This window comes from Arachis ipaensis, chromosome B07 (genome assembly GCF_000816755.2).
Source record: "Arachis ipaensis cultivar K30076 chromosome B07, Araip1.1, whole genome shotgun sequence".
NCBI lineage: Eukaryota > Viridiplantae > Streptophyta > Magnoliopsida > Fabales > Fabaceae > Arachis > Arachis ipaensis.
In genome coordinates this window covers 111,246,384-111,260,612 of record NC_029791.2, presented here as the reverse complement: position 1 = coordinate 111,260,612, position 14,229 = coordinate 111,246,384, and the positions used below count along the sequence as shown (strand labels likewise).

Sequence of the window (14,229 nt, the reverse complement as noted above, 5' to 3'; positions counted from 1 at the left end):
TAAATGTAGGAGGTCAATCAAATGGCACATCCAGCCAATCTGAAGCTGATTCTAATAACACAACTGTAAGTTTTTCAGCTTCTTGTTAGAATATTGTATTTGTATTGTTAACGATATGTGTGGAAATGTATTTCTATGGATGATTGGTTATAGATATTTGTTGGAGGACTGGACCCTAATGTTACAGCTGAAGATCTTAAGCATCCATTCTCCCAGTATGGCGAGATTGTCTCTGTTAAGATACCTGTTGGAAAAGGTTGTGGTTTTGTGCAATTTGCAAACAGGTAATTGAAAAGTTATGGCCCTTTTGAAAAACCTTAATTGGTATGATTATTAAGAGTTGACAATTTTTTGGATGTGTCTGTGATAATCTAAAACATTGTGTACTTCACTTCCTTTGCAGAAATAATGCTGAAGAGGCCTTGCAGAAGCTAAATGGGACAATGATTGGCAAGCAAACAGTTCGGCTTTCTTGGGGCCGAAATCCAGCAAATAAGCAGGTAATCTGTCACTAAAACTGTCACATACACACACAGACATGCTTTATTGTTGCCATTATATTAGGCTTATTAATGTGGGAACATATTCTGGTTAATGACCTATAACTCGCCCAGTAAAATCATGCATTGTACTCTCTCTGATTAAGGGAAGAAGAAAAAATAAAATAAAATTTTGCATGTTGCTTAGAGGTGGCAAAAGACCTATGATCCACCGGGAAAGCCAACCTAACTCGCCAAAAAAGACGGATTGAACTAGAAATTTAAATCTGCTTAAAATAGAAAGCCTGCCAAACTTACACCACTTAACTTGCAGATTTTGGCAAACAGGTAGACTAATTTAAAAAAAAAACGATCATCTTAACCTTAATTCTTTTTCTCTCCTTTCAAAATCAGCTTACTAATCTGTTTCTTCTTTTTGTTTTTTTTTATAAATATGTAAATTGTCTTTTATAGAAATATTTTTTTCGTGTTTAAATTTTACAAATAGATAGCTAATAATTAAAATATTAAAATCTTAATTAAAATTTCATTTTTTTTAGAAAAAAAAAAATATAGTATTGCCGCGCCAGCCCGCTTAACCTAGCCGGCAGAATATGGGACGGTTTGGCATTAACTAAATTATATAGTTTTTAACTAACTTCAATTCAATTCAGAATTTGCATGGTCATGCACGTGTAGTTTTTATATATCATCATAGCATTTAATTTTGAATTGTTGGCAAATCTCCTTTATTCTAAAAGTTCATGCAGTCATTTATTTTACCCTGACCTTTTGTTTCACTGGTACTTAATGGTGTGATTTATTAAACTTGCTTTTATGATGATTTGATCCGATTGTATGTAATGTTGAGCAGTTTAGAATGGAGTTTGGGAATCCATGGAGTGGGGCATATTATGGGGGCCCTGTTTATGATGGTTATGGATATGCATTGCCACCTCCACATGACCCAAGCATTTATGCTGCTGCTTATGGTGCATATCCCGTTTATGGAGGCCACCAACAGCAAGTAAGCTGAATGAAGGGAAGAGATTTAGATCTCACAACAGCATCAGACGGAAGTCACCACCTACCACAGCTTGGTTATGATGATGAGCAAATTAATTAACTTATACCTATCTATCTATCTTATCCCCTGTAACTTGGCTTGAAGATGATGATCTGTTGAATTCTTAAGAATCCCCTCCTAATTGTGGAGTGTGGACTTGAATTTTGACCACCTCAGGGTAGCAGCAATGTAGAGAGATTCAATTAAATTATTCGTTTTAGACTCTGTAGGGGTAAGGGAGTAAGGACCAAACTTATTAGACTTGTCTATTGGAATAATTATCTTAAGTATGCCTGTGTGTGCTCTTTATTCCATTTGTTTTTCGCCACTTTGACGTATAAAAGGGTCACTATTTCTGCAACAATTATTATTGTTATTATACAGAGAATATCGTATTAGTTTATAGAAACCAAGTTAAAATTAATATTGTCAAATACTTCTATTTGTTGGTGAAAAATGAAACGAAAACCATTATGGGACCAGTCAGTCCCTACCTCATCATCACCCTAAGTAGTAGTTGTTTTTCGTACGAGCTGATTTCAAAGGTATTGATTAGAAGGATGAGGTTGATGATGTCACGATTAGTAGAAGACTCAAAATATATTGCTAAGAGTTGAAAAATATATGATGGAACATTAATTGGGTATGAAATTGTGCAGTGGCATAAAATGAGAAAAAAAAAAAAAACAGTAATTATATTTAGATTTTCAGAAAGTATATGATAGAGTTAAGTAAGGTAAAAAGGGATTTTAAGATGAGAAGGGATTTTTATGTCTGTTTTAATGAATGGCTTAACATCTAAACCTTTCAAGATGAGAAAGGATTTCAGGCAAGGTGATCTATTATCTCTGTTTTTGTTTATTATGGTTGTTAATGTGATGCATAGAATGGTAGGAAATGCGGTTAAAAATGAACACATCCCAATCGAGAGGGATAATATAGAGTTGTTCTATCTTCAATTTACAGATGACATCATATTATCTTGTCCACTTGAGGAGGAGATTATAAGAATTATAAGAGGCTACTACGATATTTTGAGTTGATGTTGGGGTTAAGCATTAATTTTGATAAATTTAGCTTGGTTCTAGTTAATTACAAGCAGCAATGAGTGCAGAGTATGTGTAGTTTGTTACGGTACAAGGAGACTATTTTTTCAGTTAAATATCTTGGAATCTCCTTAGGAGCTAATCCGAAATTGGTTAAGATTTAAAAGTCGAATAGACAAAATGGAGGAAATTAAAAGCTCAATTTATGTAAAGCTAATGTGCTTAATAAAGTTGAAAAGTTGGTTCTTATCAAGCCAGTATTGAATAACTTGTATACTATCTGAATCTGTATTTGAATCTGTATAAGATGCCGAATGTTATTACAGGAAAATTGATTTTACTACAGAGAAGATTCTTATAGAATAAGGAGGATGGTAAGAATAGTATGGCATTGGTTAGGTAGGTACTGACTCTAAAAAAATTAGGTGGTTTGAGGGTGGAAACATGATAATTTATAACACAACACTTTTGTTTAAGTGGTGGGGTGTTTTTTAAAGGAGTGTCCGCTATAGAAGAATGTGGTATGCACTTATAACAATTTGAATCCTAATGAGATGTTATCCAATTAGATATTACTTACTAGAAGGGGTCTATGGAAGGATATTTGTCAACTGCAAATTAAGGAACATGTGAGAGACAAGATAATCACAAGATTACCTATGGAGATTGGTGACGAAAGAAAGACTCGATTCTGCGAGGATGTCTGGCTACAATGTGATTCTTTGAAAGATCAATTTTCAAGACTTTTTTCAGTTTCAAACTAAAGAGAATATGTCATATGGGATTGTGGGTTTTGGGATGAGTAAGAATGGATTTGGAACTTTTAATGGAGACGAGAGCTATACCAATCGGAGTTGGAACTATTAAATCAGATATACGATACTTTAAGGCCAATGAAACTAGCATATGACAGAGATGATATAGTTGTATGAAAGTTTGATAGAGAAAGTATATTTTCTACTAACTTATTTGTGTAGGTGTTGCAAGCAAAAACGCTTTCGAAGGATGTAACAAGTTATAGTTTTACTAGAATTATTTGGAAAGGCTTAGTTCTACTAAAAGTGGAGTTGTTTGTCTGGTTTGTTTTGATAGTTAGAGTGAATACCAAGAAAAGATTGAGTAGGTTAGGAATTGTGAATGAAGAAGATAATGTCCGTCTTTTATGTAAGAAGGAGGTTATATATTCACTATTTTTTTTTTTTGTGATTTTACATGACTGGTATGGTGCGTATAGTTATCCAATTTTATTAGAGTATGATTTTTTTTTAGGTACTATAAAAAAAACATTTTCAAAGTTAGATAGGAGTTCACAACAGAAAAGAGGAGCGTAAGAAGTGATTGATATGTTTTTTGCGATTATTTAAAATATTTAGGTGAAAAAAATAGAAGAATATTTCAAAATAAAAAAATAAATTTAAAAGTGATTATTAATAATTTTTTTTTTTAGCTATAAAGAATAGAGTGGTTTAAATTATTTTTATTATTGATATGTCAAAAATAACATAGAAATTAGTAATTTTTTCTTTTTGGTTTTATGTATTGTTTTGTTTTTGTTTTATTTGTTATTCAATACAACAAATTAAGCTCTCTTGTTAAACAAAAAACTATTTAAACCCAACCCATATTTCCAAAGCCCTCAGCGTCATCCACCAACCAATCCAATTTCAGAAGCTGAGAAGTGCGACGCGTACATGCATGAACCTGACTGGTCAGTGCTCACACGTTGTCATGGATGAGAGTGTATATGTTCCAGAATATTGCAAAGATATTGTTTCTTTTATCAGAACTAAATTATTGTTAATATTATATTGCTGCAGTGCAGTTTTTATAAGGATTAATTTGGTGAAGAGCGGGTGGGGACTTATTATTTGTCCCACAAGGCATGTATAAGGGTGTTTCACATCGAGGATAATTGCAACGTCATTCATTTTGTGTTCATAAACGTTTAATTTGCTGATTGGTTTTTAAACGAGATTTTAATTAATGGACGTCTTACTAGTTACAAAGATTGTGAATTCTGGAATTGATATATGAGAACTAAATTATTATCTGGTGCAAGATGTTTTGAAAATTTTAACTATGAAAATTCTCGGTGTTTACCGTTATAAGGTGAATTATTGAGAATGAAAAAAATAAAAAATTAACAATATTAAACGGACGCCATTTGATAAGCAATAGCTCTCCGTTTAATTAAATTAGGTGTTTAAATTACTTTTAAATAATAAATACAAAAATTAATTGATTATCTTTTTATGATATAATAATATAATGGGACGCGCACATCCATGCATGTAACTAAGTTGACCCAATTCTAAATAGAGTCACACGCATTAATGAGAGTGAAAATACGCGCCCACTCATTATGAAAAAACGTTACTTCTTCCTCAGTTCTTCTTCTTCTCTTCTTCTTTTCTTCTCCCCACGCTTCTTCTTCTTCTCACGCTCGTTTATGCACGGAGCGTCTTCTTCTTCGCATTCCTCCTCCTCTTTCTTCTCTTTTTTCGCGTTCCTTCTTCTTCACATGTTTTCTCTTTATCGTCATTCTTTTGTTGTTGTTGCTACTGTATTTTTTTTGTCTTTTTCTCTTTTTCTCTCTGGTGAAGAAGTAGTAGAAGGTGAGGAAGAAGAGTTTTGAATAGTGTAGAATGAACCGAACACAGTACTCATGGTGAACCGAACACAGTACTCATGATGAAACAATTGTATAGTACTGAATGAACGAAACATAATCCATTATATAAAATCAAATTCAAACAATTTTTTGCAGAATGAACCGAACACAGTACTCTTGGTGAACCGAACACAATACTCATGGTGAAACAATTGTATAGTACTGAGTGAACGAAACATAATCCATTATATAAAATCAAATTCAAACAGCTTTCTGCAGGTGAAACAATTGTATAGTACCGAGTGAACGAAACATAATCCATTATATAAAATCAAATTCAAATAACTCTGCCTACAAATCAAAATCACAAAGGTCATCGAACCGAACAATGTTCATGTGGTGAATAAATGGTGATCAACTTTCAATCAACAAAAATAATATTTTTCCATGCAAAAGAAGTACTGAACATAGTAACAACTAATTTCAAAACTCTAGTTAAACTATCCACTGAACTGAAGAAGAAGAAGAACCTACGTGCGCGAATTTAAAAGAAGAAGGAGGAAGAGGAGGAAGAGGAGGAAGAGGAGGGGAAATACTATTCTTGTTGATTGAAAGTTGATCACCATTTATTCACCACATGAACATTGTTCGGTTCGGTGGCCTTTGTGATTTTGATTCATCAAATGAATGTTGTTCGGTTCGGTGGCCTCCTTCTACTTTGTTCAATGTTTAAGATTATTGTGATAGCATGCAGCAATCATTCTCTAGCGGTCTCAACGTAATAACCTCATTCAACTGATTTTGAAGTTGAATCATTCATTGTTTTCATTCAGAAGTGTAGATCAAAGAAGAAAACGAAGAAGAAGAACGACGGAACTTATTACGAGAATTCAATGCAGATTAATAATGAAGAATGCGAGAAGAGAAGAAAAACGTGAATAGAGGAGAACGACGAATTTTATTAGGTAGAAGAAAAAGAAAAGAGAAGAAGAAGAACGAAAACGTGATACGTTATATAAGACGCGTATATAACAAACGTGATACGTTATATAAGACGCGTATATAACAAGCGACTGTGGGGGTGGAATAACGCGTATGTGGAAAAAGTATCTTGGATAACATCTATTTTTTACATGAATATTGAGCTTTTCCCTAATATAATATCTTTATAAATTCTTTTATAATGTTAGTGCATAAAAGTTAAAAGAAAGTTGCTATCTTAAGGAAATGCTAAGGAAATGCCAAGATTCATTTCCGCTTTAAGCAATCATTATTATACATTTAGTGAGCAATTATTGTATTATTGATTATATGAATTGAACTACTTTTTTTAGGCCTATAATTTATTAAACAATATGACAACTGTTAACTTGCATGCCTTAAATAGTTAAATGAATACCAATACTTGATAATTGCTTTGTGGCATGCTCATCATTGAGCCAAGTTGCGCCCCATCTACTTGATCTTTTGTAACTATTGTATTTTAACTATTCTAAAGCAAAGGTAGAGAAAGACTGCAAATACAATGTACCTGGATATATAAATCATAATAAGTTTCATCATAAAAAGATAATTAGTATTAAAAATGAATAATTACTTTTTTTATAATTTTGAATATGAGTATTCCATCTCTTAAATAAATTTATTTATTTGGTGAATTTTATAGTACCCTTCATCAAATAAGGGTATGCTATCTCTCATCAATGTCAAGTATTTATTAGAACATAAGTTAAATTTTATCAACACACTTTAACACCAATTTATTACTGTTTGTTCTCTTCTTAATATCCCTTTCAAACTGTTAACATCTAATTAATGTTACAAATGTGTTGCATTGTCCTTGAATAGGAACTAATTTTTAAACAAAAATAATTCAATATTAAACAAAAAAAGCTAAACAATTATTGTAAAATAAAATATTATGAAAGTATTTTGATATATTATTAACTATATTAACATATTTTTTATAATACCATTATCTACTTTTAATTTTAATCACTATAGTATATTGCAATAATTTCTAGTAATGGAGTCAAATTAACGTTTAATTAGTTAGTGACACACTAGAAACATATTCTACTATGTTTATAAACACTAAAAACCAAATTACTTGTAAAAGGATGAATATATACGACATTATTTTAACATTATGTATTTTGTTTGAAAAGCAGTTATGTGTACATTATAATTAATTAATCACTAAATTAATTATCATGTATTGTGTATATTTATACATATTAATTTGCATATTTTTTAATTAAATAATTAGATATTAAAATAATTAAACTTATCATAGTAAAATAATTAAATATATAATAGATGAATAAATAAATTTTTTTAGAATGGGATAAAAACAGAAAAAATTATAAAATACTAAATACATATTTAATTTCTATATGATTGCCGATTGGTAGCTAATTTTGTATATGCATAGCATTGTTAATTTGTTTAACGCACTGATGATAATAAAATTTAGATTTAAAATATTATAGTACTACTCAAACTATTTACTATTGAAATTTAAACCAAAAAATATTAAGAGTCTTAACATATCTTTTAATTATTCTCCTAAGTTCTAAATAAAGAAAGTGTTGAATTTTTTATTTGTTGATGTTTTAAAGTAACATATATATTTGAATTTTTACTCCTTTAAGTATTAGGAGGATAATTAAAAAAATAATTACGACTCTCAATTATTACTCTTAAAAAAATTATAGTGGCCTTTTTAGTTTTAATTTTTAAATGAGAATCAAATAGTTTCAAATTAAAAATATTCAATTTTTTCTATTTTTTATTATTTTTCAATATTTAAAAATATGCACATTTAATATTACAATGAATTATTTCCTTTTTTTTTTCATTCCGTGCACTTTAATTGGAATCACAATAAAATAATTATAGAAAAAATTATACAAAGTTTTTTTAATAAGTTATTATTGCAAAAAAAAAAATTCATTTTATATAAATGCAGTAGAATATTATTTATAGGATTTCATCTAGCTAATTAGACTTTAATATATATAATATTTTTTAGTTCCTACTAGGGCTTTTTGTTTTTCTGCTAGAGTTTGCAAAAATTTTTTTATTGGACAATCCTATGAGTTTTTTCATTGAATTTTCAGTGACTCCACCGCTGCTAATCAAGATCGTTCTAATCAGATTGTTAATGAAGATAAAGAAGAAATGGTGAGTTTTGGACATGATAATATCAAGGAAGGTTTAGATAAGTGCTCAAGAAGTTTGATCGGTAGATTGCTAGCAGATTGACAATTCAGTGCTGGTACTTTGGAGACAGTACTATATACAATCTGGAGACAGTCTGAAGGTTTTAGGGTTCTTGATCATAGTTAAAACATCTTTCAATTCTTCTTCAGAAGCGAAACGGATCTGTCACGAGTGGAGAAAGGGGTTCTATGGACGTTAAAGAATTACATTCTAAACCTGAGAATGTGGAAGGAGGATATGGCAATTACAGAAAGGAAATTCTCACTGGTTCCAATTTGGATCCAATTATGGGGCTTACCAGAGCACTATAAGACCTAGGGATTAAAGTGGGAGGTTCGTTCAGTACTGTGATAGATTCAGATCTATTTGGAACAAGGGAAGAGGATGCGAGAATTTTGAAAATCCAGATTCTAATGGACGTAACAAAGCCTATATGAAGGGTCTTAAAGATTGTTGGTCAAACGCAAAAGGTGTTTAAACTGCAATTGAAATATCAACATCTTGGCAATTTTTGTCATTATTTCTGTTATATGGGACATGAAGCACGAGATTACAGCAAACTCTAACCCCTCAGACAAAGTTATCATGTCCCATTTGCATGGAGGACACTAAGGGTTTTCAACTTAAGTATAGGGAGAAAAAACCTTAGTTTGATTATCACAGAAGATTTTTGCTTGAGAATCATCTTTATAAGTGCAATTGAACATCATTTAGAAAGAACACTGAGATATATGAGGAGCCTCTTGTCAAATTGAGTGGTGAAGAGGTATGGTCCAAAGTTAGTGGTTATTCTTGAATAGTTAACACAAATCGTCTGTTACAATTTTCGAATTATGGTAATGCACATAACTAGACTAAGAAGAGTATATTTTGGGACTTATCCTATTAGAAGGATCTTCTTGTCAATTATTACCTTGATGTGATGCATATAAAAAAGAATGTGTTCGATAATATAATCCACATAGTGATGGCTAGTGATAAAATCAAAGATAACCACAAATCTAGATTGGACTTAACAGAGGTGTGTAAAAGGCTATAACTAAACATTGTGCCGATCAGAGATGGTAGATGAGCTAAGCCAAAAAGGATCTTATATTTTAACCTTAGAACAAAGATAAAATATGTGTTGGTAGTTGCGAGAGTTGAGGCTTTGATGAGGTCATAAAAGGAAGCATACATAAGGAATATAACCATGAAGAATCACGCAGTCTTGGAGATCCAATGACAAGGACAAGGTCAAAGAAGGTAAAAGAGATGCTAAATAAACTCATGGTATTTTGTTTTGAAACATATCCAAATCTTGAGGAGTTTCAACCCAAGATGGTGAATTGCTTCATGCAAAGTGAATGAATAGAGGCCTAATTGATTAACAACCGAAATAAGTTCAAGATGAAGCCTAAATCAAAATATTCAAGAATGAGCTAAAATTTTTAGTTTAATTAAGCGCATTTTGTGTTTTTTTTTTTTATATAATTTTCGTGAACCTTTAGTTCAACGCTTTTCAAAGACCTTTTTAGTTTTTCCAAGTGTGTTTTAAATATTTTAGTGGTTGATTTTAATGTAGTGGAACATCAAAGGCTTAGTGAAGGAATCTTACTGGATTCTCTTGTAAGCTTTCCCTTATCCACTCAACCTATAAGAAGAAGTTGCATGGATCATGTAAAACAGATTATGACTATTCATAATCTATGAGATTTGATCTCTCGAGTTCTTCGCAGAATTGTCTAAACTTATCAAGGGTACTTATCCTTCTAGCGTTCTTAGGCTTATCAATATTTGATTGTGACGCCTTGTCCTATCCAATTTATATTAGTCCTTATATAGCTTGTATATATATTCAATTATATAATTCTATTTTAGGTCATTTTTGTGTCTTTTTTGTTATTCAGAATGTCATATTTTTTTTTGTCATAAAATCCTCAAATTCCAAATTCTGTAGCATGAGATAGAGGTTCAAGTTTAGTTTTCTACAAATATAATCTTTACAATCTTAGTAGATCCTATTTAGTTTATTTATAGACTTTAAGTCATATCAATGTAGTATCACAAACTTTTGATATCATTTGGTATTCAAAAGCATAAAATATCCCATATCAAAAACCAAATCTAAGAAGCATGTGATTCAAGGACAAATAATTTTCAAGGGGAGTATGATATAAGCATAAGAAGGGCAGAACTAATTAGTCAAATGAGAATAATTAAGCCTTTTGGTTCTTTTTTCATGTTAGTCTGTAGTGTATAAGAGTTCGTATGTAATTATAACCACTAGTAAATCATTGATTGTATTTTTAAGGCTCAGTAAGACTTGTTAATACTTAGTGGATTATGTAGAGGCTCTATTTAATAAAGTAATAAACGCTTAGTGGATTTCTTAATAAGCTTGTTATCGACTTAAGAGTATATAAAGAGGCTCCATAAAATATGTAAGATTATCATATTATGAAATACAACTTTTGAGTTTTCTCCCCAATGGGAGAGCTTCCATATGTTCTTATGTGAAGAACAAATATTGATCTTATCAAAGAAGCTTGTGGCAATCATTTTGATCATATCAAGGGATCTTATGACGATCATGCTGATCTTATCAAGGACACTTATAACGAAATCCTAATCTTATCAAGGAAATTTATGGCAATCATTCTAATCTTATCAAGATAACTCATGGTGATCAAAACCAAGGCCTATCACTGACCTCTTATATATTCTTGAGTGTGATTTCTATATCTTTCTTTATGCCAAAATGAAAAAGAGAAAAAAACACAACTTTAGTCTATTGTGATACCGATCATTTGGAATCAGAGTTAGCTCTTGATATCATTTGGTATTCAAGATCACAAAAAATGAGACGTAACATAATTCTGTAAATTAAGTAAGCAGGTGCTCTCCATTGCATGAAAATTCATAATTGTCAATTTTTTCATGGAATGTTTACTCCTAGCGGCCTTGACAAAGTTGTCTGATCAAATTTGGAAGCTATTAATTGAGTTGAGTCAGTTCTTCAGAGATTTGTGCTCTCCATCTCTATTTGTAGAAAATCTCCTTAAACACAACATTCGAATCATCGTTTGTAAGTTAGAAAAAATTGTTCACCTAACTTCTTTAATGTCATGTAACATCTCCCTATTCACATGCATATGAAGCACGAGTGTGTGGTCTAATGCAGTATCGATGGATGTATTCCTTTGAACGTCAAATGTCAAATTGGTTCTTATATGAGGTTGATCAAGAAAGAGTAGGGTAGAACGGTCCGTGTATGAGGCGTACCTCTTATTTTTGTTCTTCCTACTTTGAGCGTCACATGTAATCGAGTCACACAAAAGTAGGCAATAATGATGGTGGTGACGAGGGTTCGTTTGAACCAACATTGTCCATTTTCAATTAAGTTGACACTCTTGGGGGAAGGAAATAAACTAGGTGATTGAACTTTATGGAACTAAACTAGGCTCACTTAGACATTCTCTTGAATTATCTTGAAGTCGATGAAATTAGGGGGTAATATCTTATAAACATCTAATCAGTTAAAATAAAAAGGTTAACTTAAACATGTTAAATATAAAAGTTAGTTCTCATGTCTGTAGGTTGTACAATATGTTTTACGGAGCAGAAAAATGCAAGATTTTTCTTCATAGTTTCAATCGCATGTGAATAATCCTAAGAATGATGTAACACATTCTCATCTACATAATATGGTTTGGGGGTCCTAATAGCCATTGTACTAGTTGGACTATAATGAAAATAGAATAAAATTTCACATACCAAAACATGCTCGAGGAAGGGCAATGTATAACACGGGAATTTTTCTAAAAGGTGATGCTTCGCAAGGTGTTTGGGTTGTTGAATGAAATTATAAAAAGTTGAGTATTCAGTTGACATGGCATGAGATAATGGTAGGAGATGAATGATATGATACCACACGGCCTCAAGGCACTCACATACACAAAGACCATAAGATCATCGAGGTTAATCATGTTGGGAGGTATGATAGATATGATCCATTCATCCTATTACAAAATGCACGCCGAGTGCATTACATGAAATATCCCGAGAGATCTAGGTCTAACTAGAGAATTTTGATCAAATATAAACCAAGATGTAGGGTTAAAACTTAGAAAAATAACGATGTGCAAGACAAACCATTCCAAATCAAGATACAAATTCTATGAGAATGATACCTGAAACTGAAACTGAAATTCCAGGCATTCTAGCTTTGCCATCAGAAAAGGTTGACATAGTGGACCCCCGATACAACAACTTCTAAATGTGGATGAAGAAAATGATGAGAATAAATAATGAGGATGGTGATAGTGATGACAATTCTACCTCTCAATTTTCTAATGACCTCAAGTAAATATGTTTATTATGTGTTTATCATGTGTTAAATTTATCATTTTGTTTATATTCTGTGTGTGTCTTAATATAACAATATTGGCATAGTTTCTTTTATTTCTTCTTTGTTTAGGTGACATGACATGAGATAATGGTATGAGACAAAGTGATGGTGGGAGGGGTAGTGGTCGTAGAGAACGACTTAAGAAGAATACAGGAATCCCACTTAACCTGGGTGTGTTATCATTCTGCACACTTCCTACGACCACCACAACTTCTATCCCTCCTCTGGTTGCCGCACCAACATTATCACCCAAGTCACACGTATAACTGTAATAGCGGTTAGACCCTATTAGGATAATCTTGTCTCCTTGTTTATGAGGTCAGTCCTTAGACATAGTTGGCACTCAGACACAGCCACAATCACAATCTCAACCACAGTCGACGCCGAGAGTATCCGGAGAGGGTGTGATGTCCACACATCAGACCGCCCTCCAAAGGAAGGAGTGGGATGAAAGTATTGGTATGTTTTATATTTATGTGTTCAATTAATTTATAGTACAATATGCATATATCATACAATAGTCTAATTTAGTTTATTACAGTTGGAACACTCCAAGACCTAGGACGGAGAGGATTACTTGGGTATTCAAGAACCACTATAGGTGGTTTATACCCAAGTTTAGCAGAATTCCAGTGGTTCATGAGGTCAGTTATTAGACACAACTGACACTTAAACACAACCACAACCACAACCTTAACCACAGTCGCAACCACAACTGATGTCCCAGTCACATACCTAGACACCACGCAAGACACAACCACAGTCTCATATGCAAACACAACTACAATAGACGCCAAGAGCATCTAGAGAGGGTTTGATGAATACAAAACAGACCACCTTCCAAAGGTAGGAGTAGGATATAAGTGGCTGGTATGTTTTACATTTACATATTTAATTAATTTATAGTACAATATGCATATATCACACGTTAGTCTAATTTGGTTTATCACAATTGGGTCCTTTCGAGACTCGGGACAAAGAGGATTACTTAGGTATTCAACAACCACTATAGGTAGTTTATAATCAAGTTTAACATGACTCCAGATCACGCATGTGATCTTTAGTGGTGATTGTTTAGGGTAATGAAGGGTTTCTTAAAAGTTCAAATTATAAACTTGTGTCAATCTACGAAATATGTAATTCACTTGCATTTGATATTGCACAAGCACTTTGAGTTTGTACGCAGTAAGGAGCATAAAATGTACAAATGCTTGATGGGTGAGAGCCACCAAGCACCTCTAGGAGATGATTTTAGACATCCGTAATAAAGGTGCTCATACAGACTAGATCTTGGATGATATCCTCACCCAGTTAAAGGAGTATTGAAACATAAAAGATTGTCGGATGACCCAGACTAAGACATGGGCTAGTTGAGCATCCGAGACCAGGGGATCTATGCAAATTGGAGAATA

At 32.2% G+C, this 14,229-nt stretch overlaps 1 protein-coding gene across 1 annotated transcript in view; it reads left to right on the top strand.

The window, feature by feature from the left end:
* LOC107610204 (polyadenylate-binding protein RBP47C') overlaps nt 1–1,907 on the top strand; it is a 4,526-nt gene extending 2,619 nt beyond the window's left edge. The window contains exons 3-6 of the mRNA XM_016312315.2: nt 10–65; nt 154–284; nt 404–500; nt 1,354–1,907. Coding sequence (XP_016167801.1) covers nt 10–65; nt 154–284; nt 404–500; nt 1,354–1,515 — 446 coding nt within the window. The 3' untranslated portion in view covers nt 1,516–1,907. The remainder of the gene's footprint in view (nt 1–9; nt 66–153; nt 285–403; nt 501–1,353) is intronic.